Raw genomic sequence first — 24,395 nt, 5'->3', positions numbered from 1 at the left:
TAGCTGTCAACTTACAGATTTGAAAATAAGGGACCAGCAGCCTCAAAAATAAGGGATCAGCAGCCAAAATAAGGGATTTTCCCAGCACAGGTATGTTCAACTTCTGAGCCCCTCCGAGCCAAAGGCAGAAAGCCCAGCCAGCAGCCAAACGAAACCTCAAGCGGTGGTTCCCACAACGCAGCAACCCAGCAAAGGGGATGCAGCAAGGAAAACCACCGTCACCTCTCCACTGGGAAGCGCTGAGCAAAGGCGAGTCCCCAGGCAACGCGGCTGGGCACAAGGCATGCAAGCTCCACCCCCCAGTCGTTCTTAGACTCCTTATTGGGTGAGCAACGCAGCCAAGCAACACAGTTGGAGCCTCCCTCCTCCCTGGCCAGCAGGGAGGGAGGGAGAGGAGCTGCTTCCTTTGAAACCCGGGAAATTTAAGGGACATCATCAATAAGGGACAGCAGCGGGACATGGCGCTGGGATAAGGGAGTTTCCTACCAAATAAGGGACGGTTGACAGCTATGCACCAGAGTGTGGCCCCAAGAAGGGGAACCAAAAGATGCTCTCTTTCCTTTACCCCTGTGCGTTGCCCATTCTTCTTTCTCCTTCCACTGCGGCTTTCCAGTTGATATAATAATAATAATAATAATAATAATAATAATAATAATAATAATTTATTATATATACCCCACCCATCTGGCTGGGTTTTTCTAGCCATTCTGGGCGGCTTCCAACAGAATATTAAAAACAATACAGCATCAGACATTAAAAACTTCCCCAAACAGGGCCACCTTCAGTTGTCTTCTAAAAGTAAAATAGTTATTTATTGCCTTGACATCTGCTCGGAGGGCTTTCCACCAGGCAGGCACCACTACAGAGAAGGCCCTCTGCCTGGTTCCCTGTAACCTCACTTCTCGCAGAAAGGGAACCGCCAGAAGTACATTGGCAGCGGCGGCATCAGTTGAGTTTGTTTTTTAATTGCCCTATGACTTTTTAAGCAGCACCGCCCTCCTCTTGCGTCGCCATTGGCAGAAGCTGGCGCTCCATCAGAGCAAACTCCTCTTTTTATCGGCTAGCACTACAGCAGGCCGTCTTTAGCCACGGCCACTCAAAACTTCACTGTTGGAGGGTATGAGAGTTCTAATAGCTGAGTCCCAGGTAAGCTAGGGTCAGGGACTTACGCTGACATAGCCCCAACTGAGAGCCCAAGATCTGCCAAATCCAAACTCTCTCTTCGCAGTGGATCTTGGGTTCGAGTTCTTTTGTAAATTACAGTGGAACTTTACCTACCTGAGGGGAGCGCAGCAGTGTGTGCCCGAATGTCTGTGTCATAGCTGTCAACTTACAGATTTGAAAATAAGGGACCAGCAGCCTTGAAAATAAGGGATCAGAAGCCAGAATAAGGGATTTTCCAAGCACAGGTATGTTCAACTTCTGAGCCCCTCTGAGCCAAAGGCAGAAAGCCCAGCCAGCAGCCAAACAAAGCCTCAAGCGGTGGTTCCCACAGCGCAGCAACCTGGCAAAGGGGATGCAGCAAGGAAAACCACCGTCACCTCTCCGCTGGGAAGCGCTGAGCAAAGGCGAGTCCCCAGGCAACGCGGCCAATTTGATCGGCACAAGGCATGCAAGCTCCACCCCCCAGTCGTTCTTAGACTCCTTATTGGGTGAGCAACGCAGCCAAGCAACACAGTTGGAGCCTACCTCCTCCCTGGCCGGCAGGGAGGGAGGAAGAGGAGCTGCTTCCTTTGAAACCCGGGAAATTTAAGGGACATCATCGGGACATGGCGCTGGGATAATGGACTGTCCTGCCAAATAAGGGACACTTGACAGCTATGGTCTGTGTGTAAGTGAGTGTAAGAGCTGGAGTATTCTTATTTTTGTCCTCTCATTGTGGTCAACAAGAGAATATTAAATACGCCAGCTCTAGGGCTGCTGTAGTTTTAGGGCCTTTGGGAGTGTGTGTCAAAAGGACATGGGGTCCTGGGGTTCTGTGGATTCATAGCTTCCCCCATCATAGTCCTAACACCAACAGAAGCCCACCGGCAAAATGGCACCGGGGAGGTCTCCAGCAGTGAGCTTCTCTCTCAGCTGGCAGAGCCCCCTCAGTATTTAATTGCTCCATTAATCCCAAAATGTGAAGGGAAGGGTCAGTTGGGGCTTATCAGTAGGATTACAATGGCTGAGTGCATGAAAATAATCTTAATGTATGTAAGATACAAAAAGAGCCAACCATTATTTTATTTTATTTTTTGCTCCTCGAGGCAAAGAAAATATTTGGAAAAAATAAAGGTATAAAATATAAATTTAATTAGGGGAAATTATGGGGAAGCATTTCATGATAAATCTATAGCAAACCTAACACGTTTTCCATCTATTTTCAGCATGGGACAAAAGGATGGCCAATTATGCTTATTATGTTCATAGAGCCATTGGCTCCCCACCCACCTGCCCCCGGCCCAAGAAGACAAAATTAAAGAATCAGAAGTTTTGTTTTAAAGAAACACCCCAACATCAGCTCAACTAACATGTGGGGGTTGGTGTTCATGGTGACAGAATATTGAGGTTCCAACAAAATATTAAAATACAATAATGCATCAAACATTAAAAGCTTCCCTAAACAGGGCTGCCTTCAGGTGTCTTCTAAAAGTCTGGTAATTGTTTTTCTCATTGACATCTGATGGGAGGGCGTTCCACAGGGCGGGCGCCACTACCGAAAAGGCCCTCTGCCTGGTTCCCTGTAACCTCGTTTCTCGCAGTGAGGGAACCACCAGAAGGCCCTCGGCACTGGACCTCAGTGTCCGGGCAGAATGATGGGGGTGGAGACGCTCCTTCAGGTATATTGGACCGAGGCCGTTTATTCTTTCTTTTCTTTTAAATATATTTTTTATTAAATTTTACATACCAAATTTAAATTCAAACACACCATTCACCTCTTCATTTAGGATTCTCTGAATCCTTCAACTTCCCTCAACCCTTCCATGGTTACCATTATCCATCTTTTTTTTCTCTCAACTGCTTATCTTATGTTTTCTAATTTGTTAAAAAATAATAATTTCCCGTTTTCCCATAGTTTTTCATACATTACAAGTATTACTCAAATCTTGCCAATGTTTTTAGTTGTTTACTCAACCTCAGATATGCAGATGAGATAACCTTGATGGCCGAAAGTGAGGAGGAATTAAAGAACCTTTTAATGAGGGTCAAAGAGGAGAGCGCAAAATATGGTCTGAAGCTCAACATCAAAAAAATGAAGATCATGGCCACTGGTCCCATCACCTCCTGGCAAATAGAAGGGGAAGAAATGGAGGCAGTGAGAGATTTTACTTTCTTGGGCTCCATGGTCACTGCAGATGGTGACAGCAGTCACAAAATTAAAAGACACCTGCTTCTTGGGAGAAAAGTGATACAAACCTAGACAGCATCTTAAAAAGCAGAAACATCACCTTGCCAACAAAGGTCCGTATAGTTAAAGCTATGGTTTTCCCAGTAGTGATGTATGGAAGTGAGAGCTGGACCATAAAGAAGGCTGATCGCCAAAGAATTGATGCTTTTGACTTATGGTGCTGGAGGAGACTCTTGAGAGTCCCATGGACTGCAAGAAGATCAAACCTATCCATTCTGAAGGAAATCAGCCCTGAGTGCTCACTGGAAGGACAGATCCTGAAGCTGAGGCTCCAAGACTCTGGCCACCTCATGAGAAGAGAAGACTCCCTGGAAAAGACCCTGATGTTGGGAAAGATGGAGGGCACAAGGAGAAGGGAATGACAGAGGACAAGATGGTTGGACAGTGTTCTCGAAGCTACCTTCATGAGTTTGATCAAACTGTGGGAGGCAGTGGAAGACAGGAGTGCCTGGCGTGCTCTGGTCCATGGGGTCACGAAGAGTCGGACACTACTAAATGACTAAACAACAATAACAACAGTGTTCTCTTAAATACTTTATAAATTTTCCCCATTCCTTTTTAAAATTCTTCTTATACACACACACACACACACACACACATTCAAACCCTCATTGCTATATGCAAGACAGAGGGAATGAATGAATGAATAGGAATTAAAGAATGGGTGTATGCTAACAGAGAGTGGATATATGTGGGTGTAAATGAATGGGGGGGTGGATGAAAAACAGACTATAGGAAGAGTTTCTCGACCCTGCTTTAGCATGGGGTGTGGGAGTTAAGGGGCTTAAACCATTTACCGCCTAGTGCGGACCTGATCTGGATTGGCTCTGCCACAAAAAAGATCCCATTTGTTTCACTGGGATCCAGTTTGGATTGGGTCTGCAGTAGGGGCAAAGGTTTAAGCCTTTCCCCCAAGCTATTTGTGGGAGACAAATAAACCCTAAACCTAAGGGTGGGGTAGGTTTTGCCCTGAGAACCAACCCATGAATGCCACTCCTTGAGATGCTAAACGAAAGCTCTGGGATATGAATTCCCCTGTCCTTCATTCTGTGGTGGAGTACTGATATAGAAACACTTGCTGTGTTTTATTTTCCATTTTTCCAATCAGATTTTCTCATATTTTCAGCTTAGAACACCCAAATCGCCAAGCAGCTAGAGGTTTGGGGGCAGGGGGCAGTCAGCACAAACCAGAAATTTTGTACTGTGGCTTTGATCAGCCCTCAGACAGTGCTGGCTGAGGCTGATCATAGTGGTTTTAAAATGAATTGAATGTTCAGGCAGAACAGAGCTAGTCCATAAATCTGGAGTTCTGATAATGTCCGAATATTTAATTTACTAATTTCATCTTTGCTTAGACAGGCACAAGATCGCACTCAGCAGCTTTAAGATCAGTTTTGTTTTGTAAAAGATAATACTTTATAACAAAAGTGTACCAAGTTCTTGTGAAATAGCCATAGAGTGGAGATTTCTCCAAAGTTACAGAGTTCAGTGTGGAATCATACAGCTCAACTGGTAAAGCATGAGACCCCTTAATCTCTGGAGGTCATGGGTTCGAGCCCCAGGTTGGGTGAAAGATTCCTGACTTGAAGGGGGTTGGACTAGATGACCCTTGTGACCCCTTCCAATTCTATGATTCTGTGATCATCAGTCCAGCTCAGGGATCTGTTGTGGAACTGCAGCTCCCATGATCCCATAGAGCAAATCAACATATGGACAGCAACTGGTTTTCCACCCCCTATTCTTGCTGAAAGGTACCTGAAAACACCAAACCTGGAGAGAAAACAAAATTCCCCCTCTTGGCAGACGTGGTTATAACACCACCACTGCCTTTCCCCCAGCTAATTTTGATACTTTTGTAGTTTATTCTGTTGGGCTTTGACTTGCCCTTTTGGGCAGAGAAAGACAGTTCATCCAATCTAGCAAGGAAATAAATACCGACTTCTTCATCAGAAAGCCTGCAGTGCCGACAAAGTGACAGCAAATTCATCTGAATGCCAGCCATTATTTCCAAATTTGCATATACACATTTAAATTAGCATATGCAAATCTGCTGCATTTTCTCCTCTACTCTAAAGGTAAAGGGACCCCTGACCATTAGGTCCAGTCATGACCAACTCTGGGGTTGCGGCACTCATCTCACTTTATTGGCCAAGGGAGCCGGCGTTTGTCCGCAGACAGCTTCCAGGTCATGTGGCCAGCATGACTAAGCCGCTTCTGGTGAACCAGAGCAGCACACGGAAACGCCGTTTACCTTCCCGCTGGAGCGGTACCTATTTATCTACTTGCACTTTGACGTGCTTTCGAACTGCTAGGTTTGCAGGAGCAGGGACCGAGCAACAGGAGCTCACCCCGTCACGGGGATTTGAACCGCTGACCTTCTGATCGGCAAGTCCTAGGCTCTGTGGTTTAGCCCACAGCGCCACCCGCGTCCTTTCCTCTACTCTAGTGATGCATCAATGGCTACCCTAGCAGACAGGGGAAGGGAGTGATGGTGATGTCAGAAGCAAAGCATAGCCAAAGTGTTCACTTGATTTGCATTTCTCCATTGATTATTGCTGTATTCTTGTTGATAGCGCTTATATACTTCAAGCTATCCAGATTCAATCACAGGATATTCCAAGCACAAGTACAGTGGACGCTCGGGTTGCGAACGTGAACTGTGCGGGAGGCACGTTCGCAACCCACATCACCGCATCTGCGCACATGCAGGTCACGATTCAGCACTTCTGCGCAAGCGCCAAAACCCAGAAGTAACCCGTTCCGGTACTTCTGGGTTTTGGTGCATCCGTAACCCGAAAATGCGCAACCTGAAGCGTCTGTAACCCGAGGTATGACTGTACTATGAAGCAAGCCCCTCCACCTTGAACAGAGTAGAACGTAATTCTTGAGTAAACATACTAATGCATGGTACAGATCTGAGTATATAAGAGATTGCAGGTTGGAATTTAGGTATGTTTCCAAGCGCTGCTTTGTGCAAATGCTTGCATGGTAAAGGTAAAGGACCCCTGACAGTTAAGTCCAGTCGCGAACGACTCTAGGGTTGCGGCACTCATCTCACTTTACAAGCCGAGGGAGCCAACATTTGTCCGCAGACAGTTTTTCTGGGTCATGTGGCCAGCATGACTAAGCCGCTTCTGGCGAAACCAGAGCAGCGCACGGAAACGCCGTTTACCTTCCCGCTGGAGTGGTACCTATTTATCTACTTGCACTTTGACGTACTTTTGAACTGCTAGGTTGGCAGGAGCTGGGACCGAGCAACAGGAGCTCACCCCGTCGTGGGGATTCAAACCACCGACCTTCTGATCGGCAAGCCCTAGGCTCAGTGGTTTAGACCACAGCGCCACCCGCATCCCCATGGTACCCATGCTTGCATGGTACCCATAGGTAAATCTAGGATAAATATTTTCTTAGGACAGTGTCACCCACTCGATAGCAAGCAAAGCCTTCACATTTTAGCCATTTACAGGTGTTTCCTCACTTATGGAGGTGTTGTGTTCCAGGCCGCTGTGAGCATAAGTGAAATCCCATAATCTAGGAGGCAGCCTCTAAATGCCTATTTCCCTCCTGCCCTCCAGCTCCCTCTCCAATCCAGACCAAAATATCTAGAGCTGAAGCTCTGGGACCGGCTGGAGGATGGAGGATGCTCAGGAAAGCAGCTTCGTCTGCTGCTGTTAGGCAGGACAGCTGAGCAATCTTAACAAAGCCCCGCTGTGCCTCAGGTCTCTTTGGGGTTTCCTCTTCCCTCACTAGCGCCCTCTTCAGGCTCTGGGGAGGGTCTCCACAGGAGCCACAAGGCCTCTCCAGCTCTCCTCCTGCCATTTTCTGGTGTGATTCTATTTCCTGGCAGCACGTGCATGCGTGGTTGTGCATGAATACAATGCAGTGGGGAGGTGCCTGTACAGTTTTCTTCCTGTAAGCAAAAAGTAAAACAAAAAACACAACGCCAAATTTTTGATCCCCCATCCCTGCCACTCTTTTGTCCCAGCCAGTGTTGGGATAAAAAAAATCTTCCATATGATTTTTCAAGAGGGGACAGGGACCGATCCAGAGAAGCAGAAGAGAGTGCTCTTCTCCTGGGTCTGTTTGGGAAATTCGCCCCCAAGATACATAGGAGAGAAGAGAGACTTTCTTTTCTTTTTTTATAAGATATTTATTGAAATTTTGCAAATGTAAATATAAAAATGACAAAAAAGGGGAAAAAAGAAGAAGAAGAAAGATACAAAATACAAAATAAAAATGTTTAAAAAAACCACTCAATTTTTCCATTACTTATTTTTCCTGAGCTTGTTTCCCGGACCTCCTCATACCTCCCTTTTTTGTATTCCAGTTCAATTTGTTGGTTCAGCAAATCCTTACCCTCTTTGTTTATCCTAATCTTTGGTCTTAAAATAGTAACGTTAGATTTTTACCTATTGACAACCCATTTTTCATATTCCCTTAAAGCATTAAAGCTGGAAACCACTTAATTTCTATCCAACATCATTCTAACATTCATTAATTTTACAATATTTCTGTAGATAGTCTTTGAATTTCTTCCAATCCTCTTCCACCGACTCTTCTCCCTGGTCTCGGATTCTGCCAGTCATTTCTGCCAGTTCCATATAGTCCATCAGTTTCATCTGCCATTCTTCCAAGGTGGGTAGATCTTGTGTCTTCCAATACTTTGCAATGAGTATTCTTGCTGCTGTTGTGGCATACATAAAAAAAGTTCTGTCCTTCTTTGGCACCAATTGGCCGACTATGCCTAGGAGAAAGGCCTCTGGTTTCTTCAAGAAGGTATATTTAAATACCTTTTTCAATTCATTATGTATCATCTCCCAGAAAGCCTTAATCCTTGGGCACGTCCACCAAAGGTGGAAGAATGTACCTTCAGTTTCTTTACATTTCCAGCATTTAGAGAAGAGAGACTTTCTGTTCCTCATCAAACAATTGTGTTACCTTGCTCCACCTAGCCATTCTCAGACTTTGAGAACAGCAGCAGCAGCAGCAGATGGGAAGAGAGGAGTTCAGGGATATTTTTTCAATAGTTTTATAAGTTGTGCTTCTTTTGTTTCTCGATTTGCTCTTTTTACATGGTATTGTATGTTTCGTGGTATTTTATGCATTGTGATTTGCTGTTACTTTTATTGATGATGGATTTTATTGTTTTATTTTATTTATGATAGATTTTATTGTGGCCGAACTGTTTAATTATTATTTGCTGGTGCTTAATTTTACTGTTTGCTATTGATTCTGACGGATTGTCTGATATAAGTTGTTTATTTTAAAGTTATTGTGACTTTTATAGTGCATCAAATTTTTACTATTAACGTTTGATGTTTTAGTATGTTTTTATGTCTTGGAAGCCTCCCAGAGTGGCTTGGGCAACCCAGACAGATGGGCGGGGTATAAATGAATTATTATTATTATTGGAATTCTGCTTGGGGTCAGGAACAGCTAGCATTATGGGGCAGTATTGCGCAGTGGCCGTCTTGAGAGGAAACCCACACTTTAGCACACAATCAGAGCAATAAACTAATAGTGATTAATTACATACACACTCATCCACTTTTCTCTTGTCTATTAATTTGCAGAGCGAAAGAATCCAAAGAACACACCGAAATATGTCTATTGAAAACGTTTCATAATTTTTTTTCAATTTCTACATCAAGATGGGCCACGGTGAGGAGAATATGAATGTGAGGAGGCCAAAATGGGGGCCTCCACAGCATCTGCTAACATAGCAGGTGAGAAGGACTTAAGTTGTCAATACGAAATTGCATGAAGTTGTTGTTGTTGTTGTTGTTGTTAATAAGATTTGTCTGACTAGAATCACAGAGCTCGAACCACCCTCAGTTTAAAATGTCCTCGCCAGCTAGGGCTGAATTAAATGGAGGGAATAGCATTTGACAGATTTGAGAGGGAATGGGTGGTTCTTAAGGAAGCATTCTTCCCAGAGTTGGGAGGCTTATCATTTGCTGTGGTAGTAACTGTCAGCTGTCATTCTCCCCCCCACACCCTGTAAAATGTCCCAGGTGCATAAAGTCTGGGCATTATGAGAAACACGGGAATTTCCCTCTGAATTATCCCCAACAAAAAAGGGAAATTCCCAGGTGCCAAAAAAGATTATTTATGTATGCTACTACTGCAGCCCGTGTTTTGTTAGCCCAAAAATGAAAAACGAGCAAGGTCCCAACCAAAGAAGAATGGCAACTGAAACTGGTGGAATATGCGCAGCTTGCAGATTTAACATATAGAATAAGAGAACAAGAAGGATAAACGTTTAAAGACTGGAAAATGTTTACTGCATATGTGGGTGAAAATTGCGTTCATTTAAAAACGCTGGTAGCATTAAGATAAATTCAACAGTGTAAATGAGTTTTGATGGATGTAATAATGAATCACTGAATGGTTTAGTTCATGTAAAATATGCCAGGGCTTTGGATTTGGCGACTGCTCTGTTTTGGGTCGATTCTCCCTTTCTCCACCTGCTCTGCTCAACCACTAAAATTGCAACAAGTTGAAATGTGAATACAAACGTTTTTGCATGGCTCTAAAACAGGCTTCCTCAACCTCGGCCCTCCAGATGTTTTGAGACTACACTTCCCATTATCCCTGACCACTGGTCCTGCTAGCCAGGGATCATGGGAGTTGCGTGGCGAGATCCCGCCTCCCACTAGTGGAAATAAAGACACAGGACACAGTAATTTAGGTTAATGGGCTAAAATTAGGCCACAACTTTATTGGTTATAGGTGATGAGCGGTATTGGCTTAGGCACTGGTCCTATCGACTATCCAGCTTCAGCCTGCTTGCTTGAAGACCGGGAAGGGTTAACACCAGCAGGGGAGCCCTGCTGATGCACATCAACTAGGCACTCCCCCGGGGTCACCGCTCGGGGGGCGTGCCTTGGGCCCTGGCCTCCATAGGCTTCGGACGGGGCCACACCCCCCGGAATCCTTTACCGGACTACCCTTCAATATCCGGGGGAGGTGATGGCGCTCCCCCCCCCTTACATCTACATAACAATACCCATACCAATGCCTAACCGCCAAAGCCGAGAAAGTTGTGACGATTTGCTATAAGGTAGGCGAAAAACCAAATGGCTGGTGCCAATTTACCAAGTGGAAAAAATTCCTACCAGGCCCCTTAACAGCGACCAACCGAGGTCCATAGCAAGGTCCAAAGAGGAACCTTGAAAGGCGGGTGGGTGGGAAACAAACGCAGCTGAGGGGCCAAAGAGGGAGATTCCTGGCCGCGCTTGCCTTAAATGAGGCAAGCCACACCCCCTGGGCCAGCCAATTGGCTGGCCCGTGGATGACGCGGCCGAGGATTCCCCAGATCGCGCGGGGCTGGGAGTGTGATGCCCACAACACCACCTCCTCCCGAGGTCAGAAGTGGCTTTGTAGGCCCAAAAACATCTGGAGGGCTGAGGAAGCCTGCTCTATAAAGAATGCAGCTTAGACTCCAACGAAGCCGCTAGAGGCAGTTCCAGTTCCAGCACCTCTCAGCTGGGTTCTGGCAACTCTCCAGTGGGCACCATTACCATTATGAGAGAATGAGGGAGATGTTCGTGGTGACTTCCGGCACCTTTTTTTCTAGAAAAATAGGATGGGCTATAGGGATGGTGTTTCATAACCAGGGCGCCATATCTGGGGAAAAAAGGACTTTCCTTTGTTATCCAACAGCGTACCTGTGAGGAAGGCAGCACCTGAAAAAGTTCTTCAGTGGAAAATATTAAAGCACTGGCAGATTGGGTGAAGAAGAAGAACTTCTTCAGGCATTCAGGACCTAAGTGTTAAGGGCTTTTAAGGTATGTACGTTGAAGTGAACTGGTAGCCAATATTAAAACAAAAACTGCCATACTTTTCTGTCTATAAGATGCTCCCTATTTTGGGGGACTAAAATTAAAGAAAATTGGGGGGAGATGGCCCAGAGCTTTCTTTTTTTTTTTTAAATGATATTTATTGAAAAAAAAATTTAAAGTTACAGAAAAAGACAAAGCAGAGAAAGGAAAAAGAAAAAAAGAAAAAAGAAAAAAAACCAAGCCACTTCCAACAATACAAATTCAAAAAACAAAAATACACCACAAACAGATAAAAATAAAACCATCATTCTCAAATCTTCAACTTTCATTACCTTCTTTCTTTGACCTCCTCCTCCTCCCTTTTTTTGTATCCCAGTTAATAATTATCGCAGCAAATCCTTTCCATATTTCATAATATTCTGTCATTACATTACCTTAATCTATTTTCATCTTATCTTATAAAAAACCTTAAAACTTAAAACTTAAATCTTATTTTTACCCACTTCTCATAACCATAATATTCTTGCCTAATTCTTTAAACATTTTTGCTAGAGCCAAGTAATTTCATTCCAACATTTTTCTAACAGTCATCAATTTTATAAAACAATCCTAGTGATAAAAAAAAGAAATAGAAACAATCCAATCTTCATCCAGCGTCCCTTCCTCCTGGTCCCGGGTTTTGTCAGTCCTTTTTATCCCATCGATCTAGCGCATTAACCTGGTAACCTTATATCCGAGGCCCTTAAGTCTCTTCCATGTCCCTTCCGCAGCTCTTCTTCATATTCACCTTTCACTCGTGGGAACTCCAGCTTGGTAATGTTTTTGACCCTTTTCAACAAATCAGCCCCTTTCCCATAGTCCAGACTAAACTCCATGTGGTATTTAAAAACATGTTTCAGAGTCCCTCCAAAATTGAGAGCCCCCACAGCTCCAAACATCTCACAGCCCATTGCCAGACTCGGAAAGTCCAAACATCCCTGCATAGGGGGGTCTATCCAACCCCCCATTTCCAAACCAGTCCAAACTTTATCTTTCCTAATCTGGCTTTTTCCAAGTTCATTTGTCAAATCCAAAAGCTCATGTTCCTGCTGGGCCGCAGCTCCCTCCATCTCTGGCGCCCAAGATTCCGCAACATCCTCTTCTCTCATCTGTTCTGTCAGGGCACACTCCTGATTTAATTTCTGGGTGGGCTCCATATAGTTTCCCACTGCCTGTTCAAAAATTCTGACCACATTAGTCATCAAATCCGTCTTCTCAGTTAACTGTTCCAGTAGAGCATTTGTTTTACAGAGAGCACACAACAGAGCTTCTGAATACATTGTCCTACAAGGTCACAAGCCTTTTCCCATGATTGTAATCTGTGACAGCTGCAAGCTCCCTGGAATTAGTTACAGTTTCCCAGTCTCCCTCTAGGGGGAAAACTTCTAATTGTTCTTGCAACAAAGTTTCTTTTTTGAGATATTTTGTCAATATTTGTTCCTTTAAAATGCGAAAGGAAATAGTGGAATCACTATGTTTCTCTTCTTTTAGCTATCTGTCAAAAACGTTTGTCTCTGGTCAATGAGCTTCAAAAGTCAGTCCTGACACCCCGCTCCAGGATCAGGACGGTGGAAAGTTACTTTACTTTAAACTCACTTCTGCAGGTTTAAACTGTCCGAAAAAGATCCCCCTTCTTCTCCTGCTGCCGAAGGGGGGTTCAAGGATTTTAAATGATGAAAGCCAATCCTTTAGAAGCGATTTTCTGAGCTCTAGTTTACGTTGTCTTTGCTTTATTCTGTCTACAAAGAAACGGAAGGCTGACTTCCTGTTTAGACCTTCCCGTTTCAGTACCAAATTGAAGTAAATTTTTAAGTCCAATTCCTTTCTGCTCGCAAGTCCTTATTTGAAGTCCAATTGTTCAAAGTTTAAGTACTCACAGGTGCTTATTTTAGAAGCCAAATTGTCCCAGGAAAAAGGCAGCGCTCTCCGGCAACGGTTATGCGGCTTCGCTCCACGGAAATAGCAGTTGACTCACAGCACCGCGCCACTTCCCCCTCTTCGCTTCGGAGCCCGTTAGTGGGTTCCTTTGCGGGTTGGGGGGGCGCTAAGGGTGCCCGCCGAGTCCCATGGTCACAGGCTTCATCCGCCTGTGGTTTTTAAAAGGGTCCCCGCTTCGCCATAGTGGAAAAGACCTGTTTCGCGCGGAGCTAGCCCTCCAGTTCAGAGGGAGTCCGCCATTGCCGATGGCGCCACCCCGGAAGTCCGGCCCAGAGCTTTCACCCAACTGGCGAACACTAACCATCACAAGCAACGCCCACCAAATTGCCGAAGCAGCAGCCAATAAAAAGCAGCCCTTGCAGCAGATACCATTCACCCACCCAATCGCTAGATCCTGCTCACAGCTGCAACCAATCACCCGTCCCCTCACTGCAGTGTCCATGTATAAGACGACACCCCCCCCATTTTAAACTTTATTTTAGAGTAAAAAAAAAGCCCCTCGTCTAATACATGGAAAAGTACGGTAAGCCATGTGTGTGATAGGCATATTCTTGGCTGTACCAGCAAAATTCTGGTGGCCATATTCAACCAGGTCATCAAACTTTTTCAGCAGGGGGCCGGTCCACTGTCCCTCAGATCTTGTGGGGGGGGGCTAGATTATATTTTGAAGAAAAAAAATGAACGAATTCCTATGCCCCACAAATAACCCAGAGATGCATTTTAAATAAAAGCACACATTCCACTTATGTAAAAACACCAGGCAGGCCCCACTAATAACCCAGAGATGCATTTTAAATAAAAGGGCACATTCTACTCATGTAAAAACATGCTGATTCCCAGACCGGAGAAGCTATGTTGTGGGTGGTAATAAAAGCATGCTGCTACTCCAAGTAATCATGGTAAACCCCCATATGTGAGAAACATATGAACAGGCTAATATGTAAGAATTTGTCACACAACCTGATTCTGGAAGGACATAATCAGATTAACCTGAGACTCAACAATGGAACTAAACAGGGAAAAAGTTCACGTGTCAACTACGATACACTACAATAACTGATTTTATGTGTTCAATTTGCAGAGCCCTATTTGCGCTTCCACACAATAAATGAATGTAAAGCTGTGCATTCTTGAGGAGGAAGGTCGCCGAAAGATGTCGAAGGCTGAGATATGGTAGCTGAAAGAATTGCCTACCTGTTCTGTACGTGAGATTGCTATTTTGACTGTTCTGTTCATGACTCATATGGACAATGCAAGTGAATAAGAAGCACGCCGATGGGCAAAGCGACTCCTCCAGTATTGGGAGCTTCCTGGATGACACAGACAGAGAAGTCTGCAGCCTCACCGACCGAGCCTTCAAAAGTCTGTGTGTGGCTGAGCTCGAATCATCTTACACAGAGGCTGATCCAGTTGTTTCACCCAACATCTCCCACCAGTTCTCGAGCAAATTTCCCCAAGGCCAGCGGAACCATGCCATCAAGAAAAATACTCTCCCTAACAAGGGACTGTCAAAAACTGAGGAGCATTCAACATTCCAGCAGTTTCCAAATGACACCCAAGAAGGTCAAAATGCTGCTATAAACATCACCCCAAGCATTAGGATGAAGCTGGGTTTGCCAGTGCCTAGTCTGCGCCATTATAAACATACCTCAAAAGTTTCCTCCTTGATAAAGACCTTTGATAAAGCTGAGAACCAGGAGGCTTCAGCGACAGCCAAACAACCGGTTAGAAACAGTTTGACAAAACTCCCCTTAATTTGCGGAGGCGACATGGCTTTCTGGGGTGGCAAAACCATTTTAAACATCCAGAAGGAACTCTCTGAGTTTTCTGAGCCGTTCCAGGACGTGGCAAATGCAAGCGGGAGGCCCAAACTGCACGAACTTCACAGAAGGCAGAACAAAATGGATTTGGCGTGTCACGGTCCACGTGGTTTTTATCGTCAGGCCGATGCTTCAAATATTCAAATGTCCAGTGTCTCCGCCGTCTCGAGAAAGGCGGCAAAAAACCGAACTGGGAAAGCCAAAGAGCCAGCTAGAAAGGGCAGCTTTCTACACAGCGAGAACAGTGCTTTTGAATCATGGAATCTGCATCATAAAAAACTTGAGACAGGCGGGCCTACTGAAATTATCCTCAAAGAAGGAAACCTGACATACTTTGAAGAAACACCTTTCTTTAGAGAGGCCTGTATTCATGAATGTAAACCATCTCCCCCGAAGGTCACAGCTCCCGTAATTTCAGAACAGGATTTCTCAGGTGCCTTTCCACAAAAACCACTCTCTCAAGCCTCTCTCTCTCCATTACCTCTAGCCCAGGTGCCTTTTCCTCCTCAGGCTAATGCTAAAGACATTGTTTCACAGGTGTTGCCACCCCAAGCTTCTGATCTGCCGCCATCTATGCACAGGATTCCTACATCACCATCCCTTACATCTGAAACCTCTTTTCCACCATCTCCACAGGTTTCCGTGTCACTGAAGCCTTCCACTCCACCACAATCTCTGCCTCAGGCCTCTGCTCCACCAGAAGCGATAGCGCCTCAAGTTACTGTGTTGTCAGAGAAGACTAGCAATTCAGAATTTAAGTCTGAGCTGAAAAATGTTTGTCCACCTTGGAGGAAACAAAAGAAAGAGCTTGGAAGAATGGAGCTGACGCAGGAGATTGCACCAGAAGTGCTAAGAACAAAGGACTCCTCGTACAGAAAGCCACCTGACGTCATTCCCATGGCCGAAACATCCGCAGATGAGTCCCACATGGCTCCATCTGACCCCTCTAGTCCTTCTTTCAACATCTCAAAACTTTTAACTCCAGTCCTACCACGTAAACAAGAGAGAGAGCCCTCAGAAGGCCAGTCATTTCTGGAAGCTCCTCCCATTTCTGAAACTGGAACTGCCAAAGAAACAGAGGAGAGAATATTCTATTCTTCTCAGAACAATTATAAGTCGAAAGCACCGAGTTTGCTGTTCAACCTGAAGGATATCCGAAAACGTGTGAAAAGCACTTACAGTCCCTCCCCTCTCCTAAGAACCCTTGACGACAAAAAGATTAAGGAGCAGGACGGCGTAAAAGCAAGCGTCACAGCCGCCAATGCGCTAGAAGGGAGCAATAAAAAAATGGTTGAGGCTGACAAAACAGGTCATAAGCCTTCTGAACAAACGGACAGCACCAATGCCAACAATTCCGCTGGGCATTTCATTGACAGCTACCTGACTCCAGAGGACAGTGAGATGTCATCTCTGACTGACTTCCACCCAAATGAGCACCGTGTAAGACAATATTCTCCACCCAACTCTCACCTTGCAGATGTGCCAACTGACTCAGAAGCACATGTTCAAAGTTTCCAACTGCAGGATCTTAAAAGTAAACAAGTCGCTCCAAGTCACAGTGCTGATGCGGAACCCCAGGTATCCCCATATCTATTTTTCACACCTGAGGAGAACATAAATGATAGTGGAAACCAAGCCTGCCCACCGACTGGAAATGAACACCGAGGCAAAAGGAGCACCAGCTCTTCTGAACAATCTTTTGTCTCCATTATAGACCAGCCATTTCACGACGACTCTTTTTCTCTAATGCAGCTCTTTCAGAAAGCATGCCATCAAGAAAGCCAGAGGAGTAAGAATGAGTGGAGTGCAGAAGAAAAGCTAGGTAGCAAAGAAGAGGGGGAGGAGAAGTCAGGGGGGGAGAAGCAACTGCATGACTACCATCTGAGCATCCGTGGCTGTCACATGGATGAGAAGCATGAGGAGCAGGAAGAGCAGGGTAAAAATGAGAAGGCAGCGCAAGAAATAGACGTGAAGGAGAAGAGAGAAGACAAATGGAAAAGCATGGATTCGGCATCAGAAGCCAAGCTGGAAGAGTCACTAACACCAACTTCACCAAGTTCACTGAAGCCCAATATGTTCATGATTAAAGACAACACGTTTAAGTCGTCGCCGGTGATAAAAGCAGTCAAGTTGCCTCTGCTCAGGTCTTTGTCCTGTGAAGAAGCCATCACTGGCAGTTACGCGGAGGCTGAAAGACAGACTTTTGGGCCCATTCGTTCTACTCCAAACATTCAAGAGGTGGACTTGTTTTCATCAAGAAACAGAAGCCAGCAGGACGTGAGGGATGCTGCAACAGGCAGAGATGCTGATGAGTTAAGATCCATCCCAGGCAGTGTGAGCTGTCAAGTGGTACGGAAAAGCCCCTTAACAACAGGATACACTCTTAGAGAAGGAACAGAAGGAGTCTATATGCAGGAATTGGTGGGAGAAGATGAAGGAGCTAATATTACACCAGGGTTATCACAGCAAGGTTTGAAAAGCGACGAGAAACAGTTGGCCAGAGACAAAGAAAAGGCTAGGGCTGGGAAACTGAGGCGTAATTCTTCCAGCCAACCGATTCTTAGTTTGGAAGGTGACCCAGCACAAAACAGGCAAAAGTGCCCTGTGAGAGAAAAGGTGAACTATTTTAAGAACAATCTCTTATCTAAACGCAGAGGTGGTTCTTGTGTGAAAAAGATAATAAGTCAAGAGATGAGATCTCCCACGATATCGGAGCCCTATTCTCATGCTTACAGTGAAGTTTTCTGGGATACATCCGCATCATCGGGTACCCTAACCGTTTCCACCATACCAAGTCCAAGGTCACACAGCGCGATGCAATCTACCTTCACAAGTCCTTTTTCAGATACGTCTGCAGTCTCCAATGTACCACAGGCTGAAAGAATAACAAGTTCCTCTTCATTGCAAGGAGGAACAGAGAGCGGAAAGAGGTCTTCTACCTTGGAGCCATTTGATCTGATGCAGACAAGTCAACTCTCGGGAGATCCTGGCAGCTCTCCTGTTGCAAACGAGAGACTTCAGATGGCAAAGACAGCAGCCAAACCCCCGGCTGTACCACCCAAATCCGAAAAGGCGTTACGGCGGGCAAAGAAACTGGCAAGCAAGAGGAAGAAAACAGAGGCACAGCAGAAAAGGCTACAGGATGAAGCTCCATCCCACGGCGGCGATATTGGAACTTTGCAACCAATCCAATCCTCACTCTCGCCAATATGCCTTAATTCTTCCTTGACACCATCAGAATCTCACCTGGTGAGGCTACAACCTGCCCCATCATTAAGTCCCACGCCCTCTTTACCTGCCACAACCCAGCGTAAGCTGCTTCAGGATCCGGATTCAGGAGAATATTTCATTGTAGATTTACCTGTTCAGTTTAAGACCTTTTATGATCCAGAGAGCGGAAGGTACATCCAGCTCTCGATCCCTCCTTCAAAAAGGAACTTGTCTCAAACGCCCTCTTCAGAGAGTGTCCCTTCTTCTTACGTCTTGTACCCCAGTACTCTCCCAACCAGAGTTTCCTCTGTTCCAGTACAGGCATCGCCATCTCAGTTTTCTGAATCAGCTTCCCTTATGCAAAGAGCCCTCTTGGAATCGGCTACAGACTGGTCACAAGGTGGCCAGTACCCAGAACCTCTCGGGAGTCAACCTTATATTGAGTCTGCCGTGTGTGATGTTGACAGTCGCGAAGTGGATGGGTCACAGTATAACTTTGAGAAGGACGTGAGCCTCCCTGACAATGCTGACATCATTTCAATGGGCGAGCTTGAAGATTTTGCTGTGGAAGGTGTGTCGTGAGAGCGCAAGGTGCTCGCTATTATTTTAGAAACACAGACCTAACGCACCTGCAAACACACACACACACACACCCTAAATAATATTGGTACAAATTTCAAAGGCAATTGTGTTAGAAGGAAAACTGAGCTGTGGTCTCTTGATATAAATTTGCTGATGAGATGAACGCCAAATTGACGTAAAGGAAAAGCATGACATGGCGGTGGCTGCAGCTTCTCTTTCCCACTGCTTGAGTGACTAGAATGATGGAGAATAATGCGCAGATTCCCCTTTAGAAAACAAACAAACAAGCAGAAGGCAGCGATTTCAATTTGGCACAGCATTTAGAGACAAAAGATATGTGGTGGTGAGAACCAAATGTTCGAATGAGAATTCACTTTTTTGTACACGCCCAAAAACCCAAATTCATTAACAACCATGTATGGTACATTGGATGTACAATACAGAAATACTTTGGCCTGGATATATGCAGCAGCCTAAATATTTTTTCAGAGTGTACAGCTGAAGAGTCACTTTGGGACAAACTTTCAGACGCATGATTCCGGCCCACAGTGAGCACATGCTCAGAAATACCACTTTTGGATAAAACCTCAGGTTTGGAAACTGAGTGAGTGGTTGAATAAGATCTGCTTGCTACCTTTTTCATTGGCACATGCTAATTTTTCCTCCCCTCCACCCACCCTTGCCATTTTTTCACTGCTTGTACAGTTTGGGCAACCACATGTCTGTGCCTATAAAAAAAACAAGTCAGAGACAACTGTCCCAATGAAGGTGGAAATTGAGAGTAATTCCTTAGAAATGTTAAGTCTCCTATCATGATGGTCTCCAAGCTACAAGGATTCAGAGCCTTCTCTGTTGTGGCAAAGTGGATAACAAGATTCGAGGGATGTGCATTCTTATGAAGAAGACATGCCAGAGTTTCCACTTGAGGACAACTGAATGCAGTTCTTCAGAAACATTCTTCCCACGCCGTTCTGGCCTAAAGAGACTAGTAGGGTACAAATCCAAACTCAGAATGAACCCTCTTTGTGGGACAGGAACTGCTTTAGAAAGGAGCTACAGAAAAGGATGTTGTCACAATGTCCTACGTATCTCTTTGGCATCTGCAATCCCATATATGAGAGCTTTCGGACAGAGGACAGTACCTGGGGAAGATTTCAAAACAAGCATTTCATTTGTCATAATAGAAAGGATTAACTGATAGTAGTCACCTCAGCGTAAGAAATAAAGGGAAGATCCTTGTCAGCCCATGCCTTCATTTTTAAATAAAGCTAGTTTCTATCCCTTATGAGGTGGTGGTGCAGAACCTCAGACCTTGGCTTTGTTTGTGTAATGTGCCTGGCTGCAAATCCCTGCATGAACTTGGAAATAGGGTTTGGAATAAAAATATTGCAATTGTTCGTATCTACACATAAATGGTGGGGGTAAAGTGTGCTGCCCAGTTTTTAACATACCCTTCAATGTCTCTCGGATTAAAATACGGATGTCTTATTCCTTAATAATAATAATAATAAAATTATTATTTATACCCCGCCCATCTGACTGGGTTGCCCTAGCCACTCTGGGCAGCTTCCAACATATATAAAAACATAATACAACAGTAAACATAAAATCTTCCCTATACAGGGCTGCCTTCAGATGTCTTCTAAAGGCTATACAGTGGTCCTTCAGGTTAAGTACTTAATTCGTTCCGGAGGGCCGTACTTAACCTGAAACTGTTCTTAAGCTGAAGCACCACTTTAGTTAATGGGGCCTCCTGCTGCTGCCGCGCCGCAGGAGCACAATTTCTGTTCTCATCCTGAAGCAAAGTTCTTAACCTGAAGCACTATTTCTGGGTTAATGGAGTCTGTAACCTGAAGCGTATGTAACCTGAAGCATATGTAACCCGAGGTACCACTGTATAGTTATCTATCTCCTTGGCTCAGGGATCACATAGCTCCATACCACCCAACATTTCTCCAATGCAAAGAGGGACACAGGTGGCACTGTGGTCTAAACCACTGAGCCTTGGGCTTGCCAATCAGAAGGTTGGTGGTTCGAATTGCTGTGACGGGATGAGCTCCCTGCTCCTGCCAACCTAGCAGTTCAAAAGCACGTCAAAAGGTGCAAGTAGATTAATAGGTACCGCTCTGGCGGGAAGGTAAATGGTGTTTCCGTGCGCTGCTCTGGTGTCGGTGTTCCGTTGCACCAGAAGCGGCTTAGTCATGCTGGCCACATGACCTGGGAAAAACTCTGCGGAGCGGACAAACGCCGACTCCCTCGGCCTGTAAAGCGAGATGAGCGCTGCAACCCCAGAGTCGTCCGCGACTGGACTTACCTGTCAGGGGTCCCTTTACCTTTAAGGGAAAGCAGGACATGCCGGGATCAAATCAGAAACTGGGACAGCTTCTGTAAATCCAGGGCTATCCCTGGAAAATACGGACACTTGGAGGGTCTACTTTTATATTTCAGTGCGCTTCTCTGACCTTGGGCATTTTGGCTTCCAGTCAGAGGGGTGGCTAAGAGGAGCAGCCGAATTGGCTATTATAGTTGATCCAATAAAAACAGGACCCTGAGTGGAGCAGTTGCAATAGAGAACTAATGCTCTCGATCAACAGGCCCCATTGCTGTCTGCCAGAATTTCAGATAGTGCCTCTTCAACAGCAGCAGTAATAATACTGAATTATTGCAAATCAATTTGCCTGCATGTTCCCCTTCCCGCTTTTGGATTACAGAGGCCCAGAAATCTCCCCAGCAGAACAAAATAATGCAGAGGGAAAGAAAGGAGAAGAAAGTATTCACTGTGGTCCATAGGACAGGACCTCGACAAGTTCCCCAGTTTCTCAAGTATGAACACAAGGATGCTTGTGGATGCGAGAGATCCATGATGACGATCTCCCATAGCTATTTAAAAACTTGAATCACAGCTGCAGGACTGGGGCAGGGTGGGAGAATTGGATTGGGACCATGGCACTTAAGGGAAGGGAATTTAATCCTTACCTCACTGTTTTCCCAGTCAAAAACCCCTCTGTGCTGTTGTTTGGGGATGGCAGGTGGACACACAGGTAACCAACTGGACCTGTATGTTTGGCCTGGCAATGAATTTTAAAGCAAAAGAAGAGCAAGGGGGAAAGAGTTGGAAACAAATTTTGCAAGCTTGGGAATGGGCTTTTGGGGTGTATGGAGGAGGAACATCACATGACCGGCTTCTTTCCGAATCTCAGCAGAAACCGAGTTGATTAGCAAAAAGAGTAGGATTAGAAAGGGGATACTATAATAATAAAGGACGCAGGTGGCACTGTGGGTTAAACCACAGAGCCTAGGACTTGCCGATCAGAAGGTCGGTGGTTCGAATCCCCGCGACAGGGTGAGCTCCCGTTGCTCGGTCCCTGCTCCTGCCAACCTAGCAGTTCAAAAGCACGTCAAAGTGCAAGTAGATAAATAGGTACTGCTCCAGCGGGAAGGTAAACGGCATTTCCGTGCGCTGCTCTGGTTTGCCAGAAGTGGCTTAGTAATGCTGGCCACATGACCCGGAAGCTGTACTCCGGCTCCCTCGGCCAGTAAAGTGAGATGAGCGCTGCAACCCCAGAGTCGGTCACGACTGGACCTAATGGTCGGGGTCCCTTTACCTTTACCTTACTATAATAATAATTATTATTATTTATACCCCGCCCATGTGGCTGGGTTTCCCCAGCCCAACAGAATATTAAAAACACAATAAAACATCAAACATTAAATAACTTCCCCAGACAGGGCTGCCTTCAGATGTCTTCTCAAAGTCAGATAGTTGTTTATTTCCTTGACATCTGGTGGGAGGGCGTTCCACAGGGCAGGCGCCACCACTGAGAAGGCCCTCTGCCTGGTTCCCTGTAACTTGGCTTCTCACAGTGAGGGAACCGCCAGAAGGCCTTCGGAGCTGGACCTCAGTGTCCGGGCTGAATGATGGGGGTGGAGACGCTCCTTCAAGTAGACTGGGCTGAGGCCATTTCGGGCTTTAAAGGTCAGCACCAATACTTTGAATTGTGCTCAGAAATGTACTGGGAGCCAATGTAGGTCTTTCAGGACTGCTGTTATATTAAAAACCTAGCAGAAAACAGCATGCTTGTGTTGCTGTGAAATTCAGGAAAGTTGGCTGGCAGGAGGCAGTCATTTGTTCCTCATGAACAGAAAGTGCTTTTGATGTCCATACACAAAGCTTCTGGTTCCTCCTTCAGCGTTCTCTGTTCTTATTTGCCTTCTCCACACCCTCTTCCAGGTCCCAGCAAAATCTCCCCTGCTCCTGTTCAAAGCTTGAACATAATTCATGTTGTGTGGTGACTTTGCTAAACAACCTCCAAATTTCCTCATTTGATCTCTGCTTTTGCATCTCCCCAGTCTCCCTCACAACCACCCACACGTACAATTATCTTTCCTTTTTGGTTGTTAGCTTTTAAAAAAATATTCTGGGCTGTGTGTGTGTGTGGTTAAGAAAGTTTTAAAAACCTGTGGTACCATCAGAATTTTCCTGAGTTTGCTGGTATCACTGGTTGCTTGGATATGGCCCTTGCTTTTTGCTTACACTTACCCCACGAAACTGAAATTAGTATACTGTATATAGTATATACAGTAAAAAAACAAACAAACCTGCAGTGTAAAGTCGAGATGTTGGAGGAATAATTATTTGGAGTACACCCACCTAATTCACAGTAAACCCACCTAATTCACACATTCCAGAATAGGCGAACCAAAACACTGCCATCCTTTGAGAGTTGCACTTCTCTGAAATTTGCAATCTAATTGCAGGGGCAAAGTTTTTTCACAGGAACACATATGTTGGTGAAAATAACATATGGAAATGAACTATTTGGAAAGGACTGTTTTACAAAACAATCTGTACATTTGGCAAAATTGCAAACAAATGTGTTTGTTAGGAGATGTTTGCACTAAAATGCTGGTGGATTTTTCACGGAGACATTTCAAAAAGAATTTTGCAAATGGAAATGCGGAGAACTGACTTTAAGATTAGGGGGGGGACACACACCAAACTTTAAAGGTGACTAGCACAAAACTGGAGCTACCTGTCTGAAAATTGGCAGGGTCCATCAACTCAATAGAAGCTACTTTGCCACCAAATTCCATCTACCTATGTGGGAGAGGGGGACGCAGGTGGTGCTGTGGGTTAAACCACAGAGCCTAGGACTTGCCGATCGGAAGGTCGGCAGTTTGAATCCCTGCGACGGGGTGAGCTCCCTTTGCTCGGTCCCAGCTCCTGCCAACCTAGCAGTTCGAAAGCACGTAAAAGTGCAAGTAGATAAATAGGTACTGCTCTGGCGGGAAAGTAAACGGCGTTTCCGTGCGCTGCTCTGGTTTGCCAGAAGTGGCTTAGTCATGCTGGCCACATGACCCAGAAGCTGTAAGCCGGCTCCCTCGGCCAGTAAAGCGAGATGAGCACCACAACCCCAGAATCGGCCACGACTGGACCTAATGGTCAGGGGTCCCTTTACCTTTATGTAGGAGAGGGGAACCCCAAGTTTCCCAATCAAAGTCCATAGGATTTGTTTTTTTCCAGGTTATGATCTGGATCCGGAGGCTGGATCTGGACCATCCTGGGTCAAGGGTGATCTGAACTGGGCTCCCATTTGGACTGGGGAGGCGCACAGTCCTATCATATTGGCG

General features: G+C 45.4%; 1 protein-coding gene across 3 annotated transcripts in view; it reads left to right on the top strand.

Moving 5' to 3' along the window:
- The window catches only part of LOC308477128 (cardiac-enriched FHL2-interacting protein), a 38,218-nt gene extending 18,144 nt beyond the window's left edge, over positions 1-20,074 (top strand). Inside the window, exons 2-5 of one of the 3 annotated variants that reach the window (XM_081005416.1) lie at positions 7,909-8,026; positions 8,965-9,117; positions 11,057-11,181; positions 14,234-20,074. In XM_081005416.1, the coding sequence (XP_080861542.1) occupies positions 14,403-18,764 (4,362 nt within the window). In that variant the 5' untranslated portion in view covers positions 7,909-8,026; positions 8,965-9,117; positions 11,057-11,181; positions 14,234-14,402 and the 3' untranslated portion in view covers positions 18,765-20,074. The remainder of the gene's footprint in view (positions 1-7,908; positions 8,027-8,964; positions 9,118-11,056; positions 11,182-14,233) is intronic. The other 2 variants (XM_081005417.1, XM_081005415.1) reach the window with 2 other exon arrangements.
- Positions 20,075-24,395: the final 4,321 nt, after the last annotated feature.

The sequence above is a fragment of the Podarcis pityusensis genome (genome assembly GCF_964106645.2).
Source record: "Podarcis pityusensis genome assembly, chromosome: 5".
Classification (NCBI taxonomy): Eukaryota; Metazoa; Chordata; class Lepidosauria; order Squamata; family Lacertidae; genus Podarcis; species Podarcis pityusensis.
Note: the sequence above shows the minus strand (reverse complement) of the source record. Positions and strands in the feature narration are given on the sequence as shown.